This window comes from Tinamus guttatus, unplaced genomic scaffold, assembly GCF_059628265.1.
Source record: "Tinamus guttatus ecotype Peru unplaced genomic scaffold, ASM5962826v1 Tinamus_guttatus_pri_ptg000687l, whole genome shotgun sequence".
Taxonomy (NCBI): domain Eukaryota; kingdom Metazoa; phylum Chordata; class Aves; order Tinamiformes; family Tinamidae; genus Tinamus; species Tinamus guttatus.
Window position 1 is genome coordinate 353,958 of NW_028289221.1, and position 15,792 is coordinate 369,749.

Sequence of the window (15,792 nt, forward strand, 5' to 3'; positions counted from 1 at the left end):
TTTCATATAAATTAGGATCTAATGGATCTAATAAATCTAATAAATGAAAAAAGTCAACATATTCAAGCTTCTGTTACTCTTTTCGAATGAAGGTAGTAAGACAAACAATAGTGAAGCAAGAACATTCTCCAGCCTAATCTACCTAGACTTAAGATACATATCTTACTAAACAGAAAAGTTGAATTTTCATTTCCATTTCTTATTTGTTTTCATAATTCAAAAGGAAGATGAATGTCTGCAAACATTTTCATTTAAATAAAACTTTCCCTTTCTGCCAAATTAAGGAGTATGCTATGCAATTCAGTGGAATGAAAAGAACAAAGAAACAAAGTTAAAGCTTCCAGAAAAACCTCACTCAGATGGTAAAGCAAAATCATCTACGTTGACTACATGATCCAAAATTTTCCTTTAAAAAAAATGCACACAAAAATATCAAATTCATGATAGTCATTATGATATCCCTAAACAAAGTAACGTCAAAAACGAATTCCCCTTCCTATTCTGCTAATCTCCACAAATAATGCACTGTAAAGCAGATTTTTATCTGACAGCCTTTTGAAGAGTTTTTTCCCTTTCTTTCTGCCCGCAGGGAGGGAGTTATCATTCATTACACCACTGCCAAGAACGGCGCGGGAGGAGCACGGTGCCACCTCCCAAGGCCCGCCGAGCGCGCAGCCATGCGCATCCCGGCCCTGCGGCTGGGCCGCGGGATTCTCCGCGTGGTGACGCGAACGCTGCCTATCGAAACAGGCCATGTCCCACGTCAGGCTGATAAATAGGGCAGCTTCCTCCAGATTCCCCTACTGTTTTATGCTTCATCCATCAGGACATCAAAACTTCAAGAGTTATTTTTGCTTCCTTGTTTACTTTGCAGTCATTAGACTTCCAGGCTTATCAAAGGCGATGAAGCACATGAGCCAAACATGCTGAAAAGCCCCAAAGAAGTTTCCCCCTCAAAAGCTCATGAAATTTCTAGGCATTATCTTTGGCAAGGTGTTTATGTGATGCTGATATAGTTGAATGGGGCTCTTTTTGCATTTCTTAAATACTTTTTTTTCATTTCTAAGGCTATAGAAACCAATTTTCCATTTCCTTTACTTTCCTGCAAATATTTATAAGACAATTTAAAAAGTAAAGTACATTTTTTGTAAATCATTTAAGATCATACTAATAATCTAATTTTAGTGACACTATCAATATTTGCATTTTCTATTGTAGTTGGTCTTTCATTATGGACTTGAGTAAGAAAAGTTGGAGCAAAACAGGCATTAAAACAGTGTAACACAAAACTAAGAACTTTATAGGGAGAAAATGGTTCTGAAAGTTATAATGAAAGTTCAAATTTTGAAATGTTATGATACTTACTAAGAATTTGCATTTGCAGTTTAACTTCTGAAGGAATAAAGCAAAGCAATAAGAGGATGCGCTCTTGAAGTAAAAAAAAAAAAAAAAGATCTAAGGATATTTCCTGAAATCATTGGCATTCTCATGAAATGAGGGCCAGAAAACTAAGTCAGTTATAGTTTAAAGTCTACAGGACCCGTTGGTTTTTGCCTCCGTGTTTTCTGTCATAGTCTACATCCTCCATGTCTGTTAAAGTAACATCCTCCCTGAAACACATTCAGAGCAGACAAAGCTTGCACTTGGTAAGAAAAGCAATGAATTCCTTTGAGGAGCTGTGAGCTTGGTTTGCTTTTCTATGCTCCAAGTAAAAACTTGAACCAATAAGACCAGCGCTAGCACAGTCCTAGTCAATGGAAAATAATCCTACTGAGGGAAAAAAAAAAAAAAAAAAGGGATATTTTGGCAACAGAGGCCATCCATGGATGTCAGCAAGATTCCAAATATCTGGCACAGTTACCTTTGCTGCATGAAGCATGAAGCACGAGACAAAACAGCTCTCGCTACACCACTCACACTTCACACTTGAAGGCTATAATCATAGCTATAAAGAACACCACCTTTCCCTCCTTGGCAAAAGGTTATATTCATCAGCAGCTTAGGGCTTTTTCCTTTCAAGGATACTACTTAATAAAGAGGAGTGGTGCTTCAGTCTTTAATGTTCACAATTTATCAGACAATCGCTTCGTTCCAGAGGGAGAAAGAGTTGCATGAAAAAGACCAAAATAGGTTTCCCCTCACAAAAAAAAACCCTGAAATGCCCTTCAGTGGTACTGCAATTCAGTGAAAAGAGCTTCATATATTAAACAGTTTTTCTTTTTTTTCTCTATAACAAAGACCTACTATATCTCACAGAGATATTCAGAAGATCAATTAGATGTTTTTAAGCAGTCTGAACACAAAAAAGTCCATGAAAGTCTTAAAAGGTTACTGCTTAAGTTTAACAATTTCTGTGTAAGTTCTGATAACTTTATAGTTTCACGTTATGTTTTCCATGCTTTTCCAGAAGAACAATGAATTTGTCAACATACATCCTAAATTCCTTCATATAATTTACAAAGAATTTCCTTTAAAAATTTCCCGTTAATACACACATTTTGATGGTTACCTCATTTTGCTGACTCACCAACAAGAGTGTCCTGTTTCTTGTTTCTTAAAGGAATAAATGGCTTCTATATACCCAGAATTTATGAGTTTATTTTATAGAGAGAGTTTTATATCACTGAGTATGTGGCAATGTTGAGATAGACTACATTAGAGACTTACCACATCCCAGCCTTTATAAATTCTTCTTCTTTTTATTAAGGGATTTATTTATATTGTTTGTTCAGCACTTCATTTGTTGATGTATTCCAGGGCTTTAGGAAAGATGGCACGTGAAAGAAAAACACAATAGGAAACTACCCAGAGCTGTGAGAGCTTTCCAACACCGTGTCGGCACAGTTGCTGAGCAGACTGAATGTTGGCAGGCACTACTACAGTTTTGTTTCTTCATTTTGAAACCCTGGTTTTAAACGAGTCGGAATACAAGACACTTTCTGCTATGTTTATCATGACTGCTCTGCCTGCTATATTGCAAAAAGCTATTTTTCTTTTCCTCTCTCAGGATGCCTCTCTTAGCTTGATGAAACTGAGAGAGGATGCTTAAATAACTGATAAAACGGGGCCGTTCTCAAGCGTCAGAGTTTACTGTTTTGCCTAGAGTATGGAAGCCTTGTTCACCCCAGGGCACACTTTATACTTTAGATAATCCAATTAGTTTTAATGAATCCAATCTCACAAATAAAAGCTCAAGTGAGATAAAGCCTTGCACTTTGCAAAGGAGATGGCTCTGGCTCTCTGAAAATGCTTCAGAAAATGCAAAGAGACAGAGGAACAGACAACTAACTGCAAGGCGAAGAGGAGAGCTCTGGGCATCCCAGGCTCTTCAGGATGCATTCGGAGCACTAAACTCACTCGCGGAAGAAGAACTAATTATGTCAAACTACATAACTCTTTACATGCAAACATGAGTCTAGAAAAAAAAAAAAAAAAAGAACTGTATTTTTCAAAACTATCACTTATGGCCAGAGTGGCGAGCTGTAAGCCGGATGCCTACAGGGATGGAAAGGTGCACTGCACCCACTGAAATGACAGCCCTGATCCTCCAAGCTAAAAGTAGACTGGTCATGTTGTCTCATTATAGTGTAATGGCAGGGATGATGGGAGAAGAATCTGCCATTATCCATGGACAAGTCTAGTCCACTCCGACAAGACCACTTAGTGCATATGCAGGAGACAGGCGCTCTACAGCTTCGATAGCTTAAGAGTGTTTTGGTTTCTTAATCATTCAAGGCAAGCCCTCCTGTGGAACTCTGCTGGCCAATGCATGTCCATTCTCATACACAAAAATGGGCAGCAGGGAGGACATTGGTTCGTCTTTTGCAGGAAGTGAAGTACTAAAAAGACATAAACATGATTAGCTACAGCATCTTTGCTTATCCATATTGCAAATATTTCCTATGTTTTAAGAACTGAGAGAAAAGTCCTGCTTGCCAGGGTATCAAATCAAAGGAAGATTGCTTAGCCTAAACCACTGTTAACTCACAATATAACCATAGGAGAAAAGGAAATTGAGCACTTAGTTCCTCTATTTTGTTATCTTTGTATTCTTAGTATTTTAAAACTAAACTGTATGCTAACTCTTTTTTTTGGTATGTTAGAATTGCATCAGCCAATATTTAATTATTGCAAGTGTGAGGGGCTGGCAGTACTGGCACTCCTACATCGAGTGGGGAATAAAAGCCTTTGTAACAAAGACAGGGTATTGGAAAACCCTGTGAAATATTTGTATTTATGTATTTGCCTGCATTGGGATTTTATGCTGGAAGAAGAGGTATAAAGAGACATCAGAATGCGTGTTAATCACTGTCATACCCCCACTAGAATTTGCTTTTCTACTAAACTTACATAATGGGGCCTCATTGTACAACTGGTAGAAATCCATTAAAGATTCTGGATAGGAAAATACAGGCATAACTCATGTTGAAAATCAGTATGCCAAGAACTTTTTTACACAGTTGATGTACTCTGAAAAAAAGTAGAAGAATGAAACAGTTGGATGTGTGCATCTAATGTATGTAAACAAACCTGCTCAGATTGAGAACCAACCTAAGCAAACATATTTTCCTTTAATTAGGAGAAGTTCTTTCCCTCTGCAAAGATCAGACTCATTCAACAGAATAAAGAAGCATGAAATGAAAAAAATATATATTTTTTTTCAAAAATACTAAAATCAATCCATTTCACATGATACGTTTCTGAAAACCACCCTGCCAGAGCTCTTGAAATGCCTTATATATCATCTCAAGTGTTTGGACAACTAAAATCAAAAAGGATTTCTTGTCTTTAATGTCTGAATGTAAAAGAACCTTGTTAGCCATTAAAATAATAAGTAAATAAGCTCGGACAGGCTCTGAATAGTTCATTTTGCTGCCACCCATCCTACAGATCTACAATTCTACAGAATTTTTCTTTGTGGCAATGGAAACTCAAGGAATTCCTCTCCTTCTGTCCTTCCTGTTAAAAATAATAGCAGAAGTCAGGAAAAAATATCCATGCAACATTTAGTCAAAAGATTAGGTACATGAAAATTTTGGTGAAAGCATTCAGAATATTCAACTGGAATTAGGGAGAAGTCATTTTCCAGGAGCAAATAAGAATAATCGTACAGATGGAAAGAGGTTCCAGTATTTACTTTGACCCAAGTACCTAAAACTAGAGCTTACAACCAGACTTCTTTTTTTTTTTTTTTAAAAAAAAAAAAAGGTCAGTTCTTGGGTCAGCACAAATTTGGTTACTTAAAGAAATACATTTATGTAGATAGAGAACAAAATTTACTCATGTTATTTTTTTCTCCCCCTTTACTAACATTTAGAACAATCTTTAATGACATTTGCTTGCTACATTGGTAAAGGTAAGGTCAAGACAATGATAGAAAATTCAAGAAAATGAAATTTCCTAGCAAAAATAAAGCTTATACACTTTTACAGTTCAGCCCAAAGGCTAAAGCTATCCCACACAGATGATAGGAAACAACTCAAGTTCTGAATTCCTCTTTAGTAATTCCTTTGGTTTTGTTTAGCAGATGGTACCAGCAAACTAATCTGTAAGCTAATTACACAAAATGACATGAAAACTAGACAGGAAAGAAAAACAAAATTACTACTTTTTACAAGTGAAAAAAAAATAAGCCCTCCGATGGGCATATAGCTTCTCCATACGCGGCTGTTCAACTAAGACACTTCACAGTGCTGAACTTCACATTCACATCTTGACCTACATACAGATGCACCCCTTACCAATCCAATGTCAAAACTGTAGTTAGTAAAAGGGAAAAAAAATAATAATGGCAATGGCATGAAGTTCCAGAGATAAAAACTAAGCCAAGATGAATGGTATGCCAAGAAACGCCAAAATAAGAGAGCTACTTCTCTAAGCTTCCTACAGGCACAAACAGAGCAGAAGGTGCCAGGAAGATGTCACAACACTGGGGTAAACGAAGAACAGCAGAATGAGGAAAAGGCACATTGCTGCCCAGAAGAACAAATGTATTCCAGTGTTAGAGTATGTTCTGAAAATGTTAAGTAAAACTGAAAGATTCACCCTGATCACACCCGGGAGTAAGTGGAAGGGAGCAAAGACGGAAAGAAAGAGAGTATCTGTCCATGCATATCCAGCAAACTCTTCTTTGCCAACACCATTTCTTGGTCTGATTACTGTCCACTAAGATCAACAGGGTAAATGATAAAAGTAGGAAGTGACAAGCTAAGAACAGTATTTTTAACTCAAGCGAGGACGATAAAAGATAATACTAGTTTTAAACCAAAGACAGCTGAATGATTTCACAGCAAAACACTATTTTTTTCCTAATTCCTTTTGTCAATAGATACTTCTCATCGTCTGTCAGGAACACCTAGTCAATTAGAGTTTACTTGAATGGAAAAAAATAAAATAGAAAAATAGAAAAAGGAAACCCATAACACAAGCTCTGTTTTGATGTAACACACATTAAAGAATTATTTCTGTTTGCTTTCCAGATTGAGAAAACTCAGAAGCTTTCTTCTTTTTATCCTAACAAAAATAATAATTATTATTAATAATAAACTCCTATTCAGGAAAGGACTAAAGCACATACATACACAAGTCTCCCCATCCCACACGAGACATGAGTGTGTCTCATGGACACTGATGACCAGTGCAACAAGAGAGAAGCACAGAGAACCGCTCCTGAAGCCGGGAGCTGTAACACCAGCTTAGACCAGTGCCAAGTGAGAACCAAGGCATATGAGACCAGATGCAGCACCACAGCGATATGGTAATTCCACATTTGGAAGCAGCCTAGTATCTGTTTCCTGCTCTGTGCCCTTGGACAGATGAAGCTATAGGCTCCTGCATTATGTTCCACTGCAGAAAATAAGTGTCACATACATTCATTTATTGAGACTTAAATACATGGTTAATGTTAAGCACCCGCTTAAGTGCCTTCCTTGGTGTAGCAGATCTGCTTGCCCCAAGAACATTGCTTACAAAGACTGCTTGTAGATGTCATGTAAAACACCAGAAAAACAAGATGCCATCAGCAAATGCTGACAAGCAGCTAACTAACACTTCTGCAGCAGCCTAAGCAGCCTCTGTTACTCCCTACTACTTCAATCAGTACAGCACTTATATCTGAACATCTAAGATGATAGTTATCATGTGGATTGTAAGGTACAAAATGGCCTGGAGGAAAAAGACTATGCTTTTTTAAGCCTGGTTTTGGGACCACAGAGAAAACTTGAGCTAACAAGATGCGAGAAGAACAATTATTTTGTGTGTCATTATCGTTTTATATTAAACACAAGGTAATCATCACCACAGGATGATTCACACTCTAATTGGAGAAGATGCGACAGCCAGTACCACTTTTTATTTTTGGGGGGCTGTTTTTACATTTTGTGAGGCTCCCCTCTCTATAAAAATAATAATAATAAAAGAACACTCAAATAACATGAACTGTTTTATATCAGTTAAGCTGCTCATTAAGTCGAAGGCAGGCACAGAGAAACACTTCTCCCTCTCCCTCTCTAGTGTCAAAACATGTATACAGCCACTTGAGAATCTGTAAACTACATTAATCAATCTTGCCTATTTTTCTCCCCAGCGCTGACAAGCCGTAACGAGGCAAGGCTCAGATCTCTTTAAAGAGATGGGAATTACTCGATCACGATGGCAAAGCAGCGAGCCCGTAACAGCTGCTGCTCAGCAATCCCCCTCCATCCACATCTCGGCTCCGCTGGCCAACGCGGGGCAGGTGCCGCCTGCATGCGCGCCCCAGCTTGGAGGCGGTGCTGCCACATCCTCTTGATCCATGCCGGGTGTATTTTGGGGTGTTTTTGGCAAGAGAGCAGAGCAATGCATTGCTGCTGAGTACTTTTCACCCCTGGTGATTGACCAGTGTGGGACCGCTGGAAATGGTCGGGGTGCCCAGCCCCGGCACGGCTCTCGCCTGTCTGCAGATGGGCCAGGGACAAAATGACCTGCTCCGTGCTGTGCGAAAGCCGGCCCTTGCGGATTTCTGCTCACTTCTTTCCCTGCTCCCCCATGGAGAGGTTTTGAAGTGATCCCTCTTTCATTTCTAAGGTAGAAGAAGGTGCCGCTCAGAAGTGCTTTGCAAGAGAAGAGAGGAAGGGGAAAATCTTGAGGGAAAACATTCCTGCAGCTTGGAAATGATCAGAAGGAAGAAAATAGCAATGAGGAGAAATGGCTGCGAGGCAAATAAAACAAAACAAGGAGTGGAAGTCTCTTCCTAGCAGCCAAAAAGAAAGGGAAAGCCTTATCCACCAGGCTGTCTGACTGAACTGGCTGTTGTCTTAGGGCTTGAATAGCCCATTTATCACAAGCATTCATAAAACACAAAAAGGAGGCAAACAAAAATAAATTGTTTTTTTCTACGTCAACCTCATTTAATTACAGAAGAGCAGTTTGAATTGTTGATCTCTTAATGCCTTAGCTGGATTGGCAGCCAGTCTGGTCCAGTCAGGCTTGCCTGATTGCAGGAGAAATAGAAAATAAAATTAGCATAGGCAAAGGCAGGGATAATCTAGGAAGTATTCACAACGATGAATGGAGCTGGGTGACAGGTTGCTTTTCCTGGGGGCTTTTGATACCCTGCCTTGTTCCAATGTGTGTGGGCTAGTAAATATTCAGCAGAAGTTTACCGGGAAATTTATAAAGAAGAGATTTACAGCGAGCTCAGTCATGTCTGTATCACCACACTGACACGCTGGCTTTGCTTTTGCGTATCTCACAAGAAACTTAATGTCAGCTTATATGCAAGAAACCAGATAGCCCTGTATACGCGAGCCTGTGCATACTGAGATGCACTTGATGAAAACAGTGCGACTTGTCTCCTGGGAGAGTAATACCCAGTAGTCTAATTCCAGGCACTGTCTCAATTAATCCTCCTGTTGGACAAAAACTAGAGTTTTCTATCATGAAAACTGGGTCAAAGCAAGCAAACAAGGACTATTGCAATCTCCATGAAGGCCAAAAAAAGGAAGGGAAAGGAAGGAATATACAGTAACTATTTTCATCAAGTGCACACAGACTTTTTTTTTTTTCCAAGGGATGACAACTTTTTAATGCAAGTTTTATGCTGCCTCTGAACTGGTAAGTCTCAGGGCAACACACAATCACGCCGGTGCACTGCTTGGTTCTTCATTATCTCTTGCCCTTTTCCATTAGTTCTCAGAGGAGAAAAAGAAAAGGAAACGGGCTCTGTTCCTTCATACCGTTAATAAAGTCGCTCGCTGCAGCAGCAAGCTCTATAATTTTACCTGGGTTTTTACCTAGGGCGACACTGTGTACAAAGAAGAGTTACAAAACCAGGCTGACAACTGACAAGCTCCTATAAAGCTGCTTTGCTTTGCCAGACATCTCAGCTGCCAGATCTACTTTCCTGCTCCCAATCAGCTCACAGTGACATCTGCATTTGCCTTTTATTATCACAGCTTTTGGATTATATGCCATGACATAAGGGCATAACCAGGAGGCTCCGTCAGCATCACGGAACAGGCTGCCGAGCTGAGAAACTCATGGGCAAAATGTTCAAGTTCTGTCAAATTTTTGATCCCGTCTCACTCCTGGTGCTCTGTGAGCAATGAAGGCCCAGCTGAGGCCAACGCTGCACTCACAGGTGGTATTTTGACTGCGCTCACATAAACTTTCTCGTGTGCCAAGAGCAGCCCAGGCAGCCCCACGTTCAGCATCCCAGATGGATTTGCTGTTTGCACTGAAACCACAGAGCCACAGCTAAACCCTGTGACTGAAGCCTAAACCGGCCGGTTTGCTGCCTGATGGGACATGTTTACATTAGCTGTGGTCACGTTTTATTATGGCATACAGTCTCTGAGAGAAGTAGCTGGGCAATGTTACAAATAACTGACATTTATACATTCACAAGAAGGCCTAAGTATTCAACAATAACTCTTCACAGCACTTGTGTGCAGTAGGAACTACAGTTACTTCCTAGTCTTAATAATATGACTTCATTTCTTCATTTTTGGTATGTGGTACTGACATCACTTACGTCAACTGAAATAAAAAATAGCACCTTCCTTATGTTGTCCTTTACTATTTCGTATATTTTCTATTCATAGAGAACTGAAGAATCAGGGAACATTTTTTTAAAAAGGCTTTGTTAGGGTGATAGATAATAGACTCCAAATGGAAAATTACCTGGGTGGTGTCTGTAATACTAACATTCCATCTTTAACTACAAAATACAGCACCAAGATCAACAAAATCCAAAGTATCCTCTTACCTTAGGCTCTCTTCATACGCATGTGAATGGCAAACCTGTTACACCTAATCAAAACACGATCCTACTTTTCCTTTTTCTTTTACTCATGTTCATACTACTGCAACTTAAATGGACATTTCCTGAAGTAGCTTCTTTAACTACACTTAATAAAATCAGACAATGCAAAGACAGACAGGAGGAAATGGAACTTTCATCATAAAGTGCAAGAATTACCTTTAGCAGGGTTTACTTTTATCCCTGACCTGTACAGCATCTCCTCATTCTGCCAGTCCCCATTCCTGACAACAGTCTTGAGTCCATAGAAAACAATTAATGCAGCAGTGGAACAAAAGACCAAGTTCTTCAGAAAGCGCTTCTGGACTTTGACATAAAGGGCCCTGACACCCACTGTAACCAGCAGGCAGAAGCCCATACTAGGGACATACAGCACACGCTCTGCTATTACAAAGCCAACGTAGAAAAACAGGTTGGTGGCAGGAACGAAGGGCACTACTAACAACGACAGAGACAGGACGACAATGTTCTCGGTTGACGGCAGCGGCAGCTTCTGCCCTCCGTGCTTTTTTACGCCGTTCTCTTCTTTGGATGCAAAGCTGGACTTCCCCTCCAACGCCTTATAGTCCACGTCCGAGTGGCAGCTGTGCCCGTTGGCGTTCTGCTTGCCGTTCATCACCGCCTTCCCGTTGCACTCCCTCTCGCCACCAGAGCCCTTCAGGCTGCAGTAGGCGAGGAGGAGGAGCCCCGCGTAGAAGGCCAAGGTGTGCAGGTTCCTCCAGTCGCCAACTGCTTTAAGAAGAGGCACAGCATCCATGGACCAGTCGAAACTGAGGGTGTCCGGGCACAGCAACAGCCAAAGGTTCTTGGTGGGCAGGTAGAAGAAGGTGAGAGTGCGCGTGAGAAAACTGTCCGAGTCGGCTGCGGGGTTGTCCGAGTTGGAAAAGCTCGGAGGTTTGTTGCCCATCCAGTACAAGCGGACACCCAGCAGCGCAGTCCCCCAGGAGGTCAGTAAAGCAATGCTGAAGAAGAGGGACAAATTCTTCCTCTGAAAGAAACAAAAAGATGAAAAGATTCATCAGTATAAATTAACACTGGGCATTTAGGACTAAAGTCTCCTCAGATGATCCTAAACTACCTTTTTTTTTTTTTTTTGGTAATGATTACATCTGGATCAGAAAGTGCTGAGGTGTATTGCTGACTATAGGGTAAAATTTAAGTTGTATCATATTCAGTCCAAGAATGTGCCAGTTGGATTTTCCCTAATGAAAACCTAACTTTATCTATTCCCCTGAGAAACAAATAAACTTTCCAAGAAGTCAAGGGAGGAAAGCAGGTAGAGACTCCATGTTTAGGTTCTCAGGCTCCTACCACTGGATTACAGGGATCTTGAGGGGCCTTCAGGTCTGCCTGTTAGCACTGAAAATCCTGTCCCACAGCCAAAGAATATGCTGTTCTCTTCTTTTCTTGAAGTAAGTGCACCATATCAAAACCAGAACTCTAAAGTCCTTCCAGATCTTCATCTCCATCTACATGATATTACATGAAGCATTCAGCTGTCTTTACCTGCCCGTGTCGCCACGCTAGCAACTATTAGAGCCACCACTTATTTATGGAATATTCAACTCAGTATCTGCCACCTGGAACTCTTCATTGCCCCCATCCACCCTCACTTTCAGAAAGTTTTGTTTGTTTGTTTTGTTTTCTAAAGATTTGAAGAAACTCACCAATTCTCCTTAAACAAGAGGAGGAAGCGAGGCTTTCTCGCCTAATTCTAGGACTGATGAGCTCAAATCCTCTCTGAATCATGCGGGCTCCCTGAATACAAGCTGTTTGGGATTACTGTCTCTTTGTCATACTATTTATAAGAGCTAAAATATGTGTATTTTTATATTTCAATTTCTCAGATGCCTTTTGTAAGAAAAGAAAAAACTATTTGCCAGATAGCTCCAGACAGACTGCAAGCATTTTGATAATCTCTTCCTCTGTTATTATGAAGAATTATTTGTCAATCATTTTTCATTTTAAGTCTGTTCTTTCCATCTCCCACTACACATGCTTGGGCTGGTTATTCACTGCCTGCTTCCTCTCAGCATTCAGAACCACGACTTAAGTCTGGAAAGGTTTATCTTACTGCTTTCAAACAGCTCATTTCTTCTTTTTTGAGAGGGGACCCTCCCCTTGGTACCGTGAAATAGAGCCAACTGCTGCTCCACAGCAGGCCAATTGGTAACATTTTTCTTTCATCAGGGTACTGATGTTCCACTAACGAGTTTTGTTCTAGTCATCATGATTTATCTGCTTATCTCATTAAGAAATTTATTCCTCTTCCTCATTTTTCAGAGTTTCTCCTTGTGAGTTCTAAAATATGTAATGGCAGTTAGATTAAATCACTCAATTCTGTGGAGGTAGGGAAGAATAAAATGGAGGCATTAGTAGGGAACAAATTCATGGTGAAAATGATTTATGCATTTGCATGAGTTTCATTTATAAAACCTGTTTCATGTATGAAACAAAGTCTAAGTTCACATTTTTCATTTGTGATATTAATTACATTATTCATTTTTTTATAGTCTCATATCCCGAGAAATCAACAATTTTTGGTAATAAACCATCCAAAATCCAGACAACATTCTATGATGATTTTATGCCTAGGAAAGTCTATTCTAACAACTTATTGTATTTGCAAGTAGGACAATACTTTGTGAATCCTTTCAGATTACTGGTGTCCCTCTGGCTAATGGGATTGTTTAAACATTGAAACTGGTTATCACTAAAATTTCCACCTGAGTTTAGACTTGTGACCTTTATATATATATATATATATATATGTATGTATGTATGTATGTATGTATGTGTGTATATATATGTATAGGATATATATATATATATCCTTCTATATTTTATATGTATAGGATATATATATATATATACTTCTATATTTTCTGGAGAGCAATATAGGAGGCTGCTTAGAAAGAAAGATGCTCAGAAATTGAAGGTTTTTTCACAGAATCACAGAATGGTTGAGGTTGGAAGAGACCTCTACAGATCACCTAGTCCAACCCCCCTGCTCAAGCAGGGACACCCAGAGCACGTGGCACAGGGTGGCATCCAGGCGCATTTTGGATATCTCCAACCCACGTATCTCCCACCCCCCTAGTATTTTGTTTTTGTTTTTGTTTTCTTTTAATAATTAGAAATTCAAATAAGGTCTTTCCTGGAGAGGTCTTTCCTTTCCTATATCATTAGCAAGTTTAAGGCATCCCAAGTTCCAAGGTGAAACTTGATTACCAGAAATGAGAAATGTGCTTTCACAGATTGCTTAGACTGCTTTGTTGCCTGGTTATTTTGCTTATACTTATCAGGCTCAACAACTGGAAGAAAATCTCCCTTTGTTACAACAAACAACTACCCTTTCCAATCCAATGCTGAGAATGTTTACATTACAAAGCTCTGCAGCAAAACCAGGCTAAAGCAGACCTGCCATTCCTCATGGATAGCAGGGAAACCTGCTAAAACCTTTCAGATCTGATTCATACACCCTAAAGCCGTCACAAGGAGAGGTCTGCCCTTCTCTCCAGCTCTAGAAGGCAGTTTCTACCTTGAAGCAAATCCATCCTCACGGCTCGACTAACTATTTGCAGCCTCTCCTCCTAAGCTTAAATTTAAGACCTGTAAGGTCTGGATCCCCCAGTCTGTTTGGGTTCTGGAAGGAACACAGTATTTCTCTGCATATATCATGTTTCGTGCTTTTAGATTTTTTTTTTCTTTCTTTTTCTATCCATTTTACACCAGCATAAAATGATGCATTTACGGAGGTCAGAGGTACCTGATTTTAAATAATTTTCCATGCCAGCATATCTCTCTCTCATGCTGTATGACATTAGTTAACCAGAGGGAGCACTCTGGTAGCTTCTTTAGCTTAATTACCTCACACCGGAGAGGGCTGCGAACACCCTCTCGTCAGCTCAAACCCTTTGCCTTCTTCCCTAGAAACTTTTTCAGACGGGTCTTCTCAAAAGCCAGCAACTTGACATCTTTTTAAAATTAACTCCATGTAACTGCAACCTGCAGCTAACCACGTGCGTAACCCAGAGGTCTTCTTGTAAAGTTTCACAGATTTCAGAGGCACTCCCCTGCATTTTCTCTATACTGAAACTGAAATCCTCCCTAACATGTAAACTTCTGTCAAAAAAAAAAAAAAAAAAAAAAGTAGGACACCATATATTTGTTTTAGCACTGATTGATAGATAGTGTTGGCTCAGAAGGGGAATGACTCGCCCCTCTTTTTTCTCTCTCACCACATCACCTCGTGATTTTTGCACAGTTTTACTCCCCTGTACTCAGAGATAGTAACAGTTTAGCTCACATTTTGGCTTTACCTTCTTCCAGACTTTGGAGAGAGAACAACAACTAAAAAGAAAAAGGAAGACTCAAAAACAAAAACCCGCTGCAGCAATTTATTACCAGCAAATAATAATTGGTTTACCAATGGACTTCTGTCCTCAAAAGAGGCGCTTTCCAAACTCAGGCTGTCAGATAAGCACTTTCCCTTGCGTCTCGTCCTTGGAGCCCTTCCCTGGATGCTCTCGTGTAGCGCAGCAGCAGGAAGCGCTCCGCCGCAAGCTTGGCAGCGAGGATTTGGATCACTGTGCTCACGAGTCCTAATCCAGCCCATCTGCCGTATGTTTTGACACCCTCATAAATCCTCTAACCTTTCACAGGCAGTCATTTTCATCGGGGGGGCTGAGGGAATGAGCACTGACTTAGATCAGGTTTAACGTCTCTTGTGCCCTGCTAAGAGTCCAGAACCAGTACTGCAAGTTTAGTGCTTCAGACTGCAGAAAAGCCTTCCACCTCCCTACCAAAATCCATCTGCAGAAGCCACCCACGCTGCATATTTCCCTTGCATTAAATCCTAATCCCTCGTTCCCTTACATCCTTCTCAAAAAAAAGCTGATTTCTTAATTGGGCAGCCCCTGCCAAAGCTCAGTTATCACCTAATCTGCATCCAGAGCTTTTCCAAAAGACACGATTCTTTCAATCTCTCCCTGCCCATTTCACAAAGAAGCATTAAAGAAGGTACCTGGTCAGAGGGCCCAGATGAAATACACTGGAGTTATCCTCGCCACAAAATGCTATGTTTAGAGTGCTGGAAATGCAGACAAGAAAAGGGGGAAGTCGCCAAGCACCACCCAGAAGACAGGTTCATCCACAACCGAGAGCTTGGTCAGAATCTGTTGGCTTGAGAACTGTGGCAACCCAAAGCAGCGAGACGCTGCCAAATGACAGCACCTTGTTTCCTCAGCAGGTTGAGGTTCCCAGATCACCACTCAGCTGAGTTTGAGCTGAGCAAGAGCTGAAACAGGATCCGCGGCTGGCATGGGGGCACTAGCTTCCCTAACTGCAATGAGGGCTGAGTCCCGGCTCACGGCTTTTCCCGCTGCATCAATCTGTGAGCAGGACCAGCGCAGAAGACGGCAGCTCCCTGAGGGCAGAGCCTGCGCAGCCACATGCAGCACGCATGGCAATTGCCAAGGTAAATATCCTGC

General features: G+C 40.6%; 1 protein-coding gene across 1 annotated transcript in view; it reads right to left on the reverse strand.

Moving 5' to 3' along the window:
* LOC104571685 (transmembrane O-mannosyltransferase targeting cadherins 2) overlaps window positions 1-15,792 on the reverse strand; it is a 134,890-nt gene that overhangs the window by 81,164 nt on the left and 37,934 nt on the right. The window contains exon 4 of the mRNA XM_088536638.1: window positions 10,460-11,288. Within this exon, the coding sequence (XP_088392764.1) occupies window positions 10,460-11,288 (829 nt within the window). The remainder of the gene's footprint in view (window positions 1-10,459; window positions 11,289-15,792) is intronic.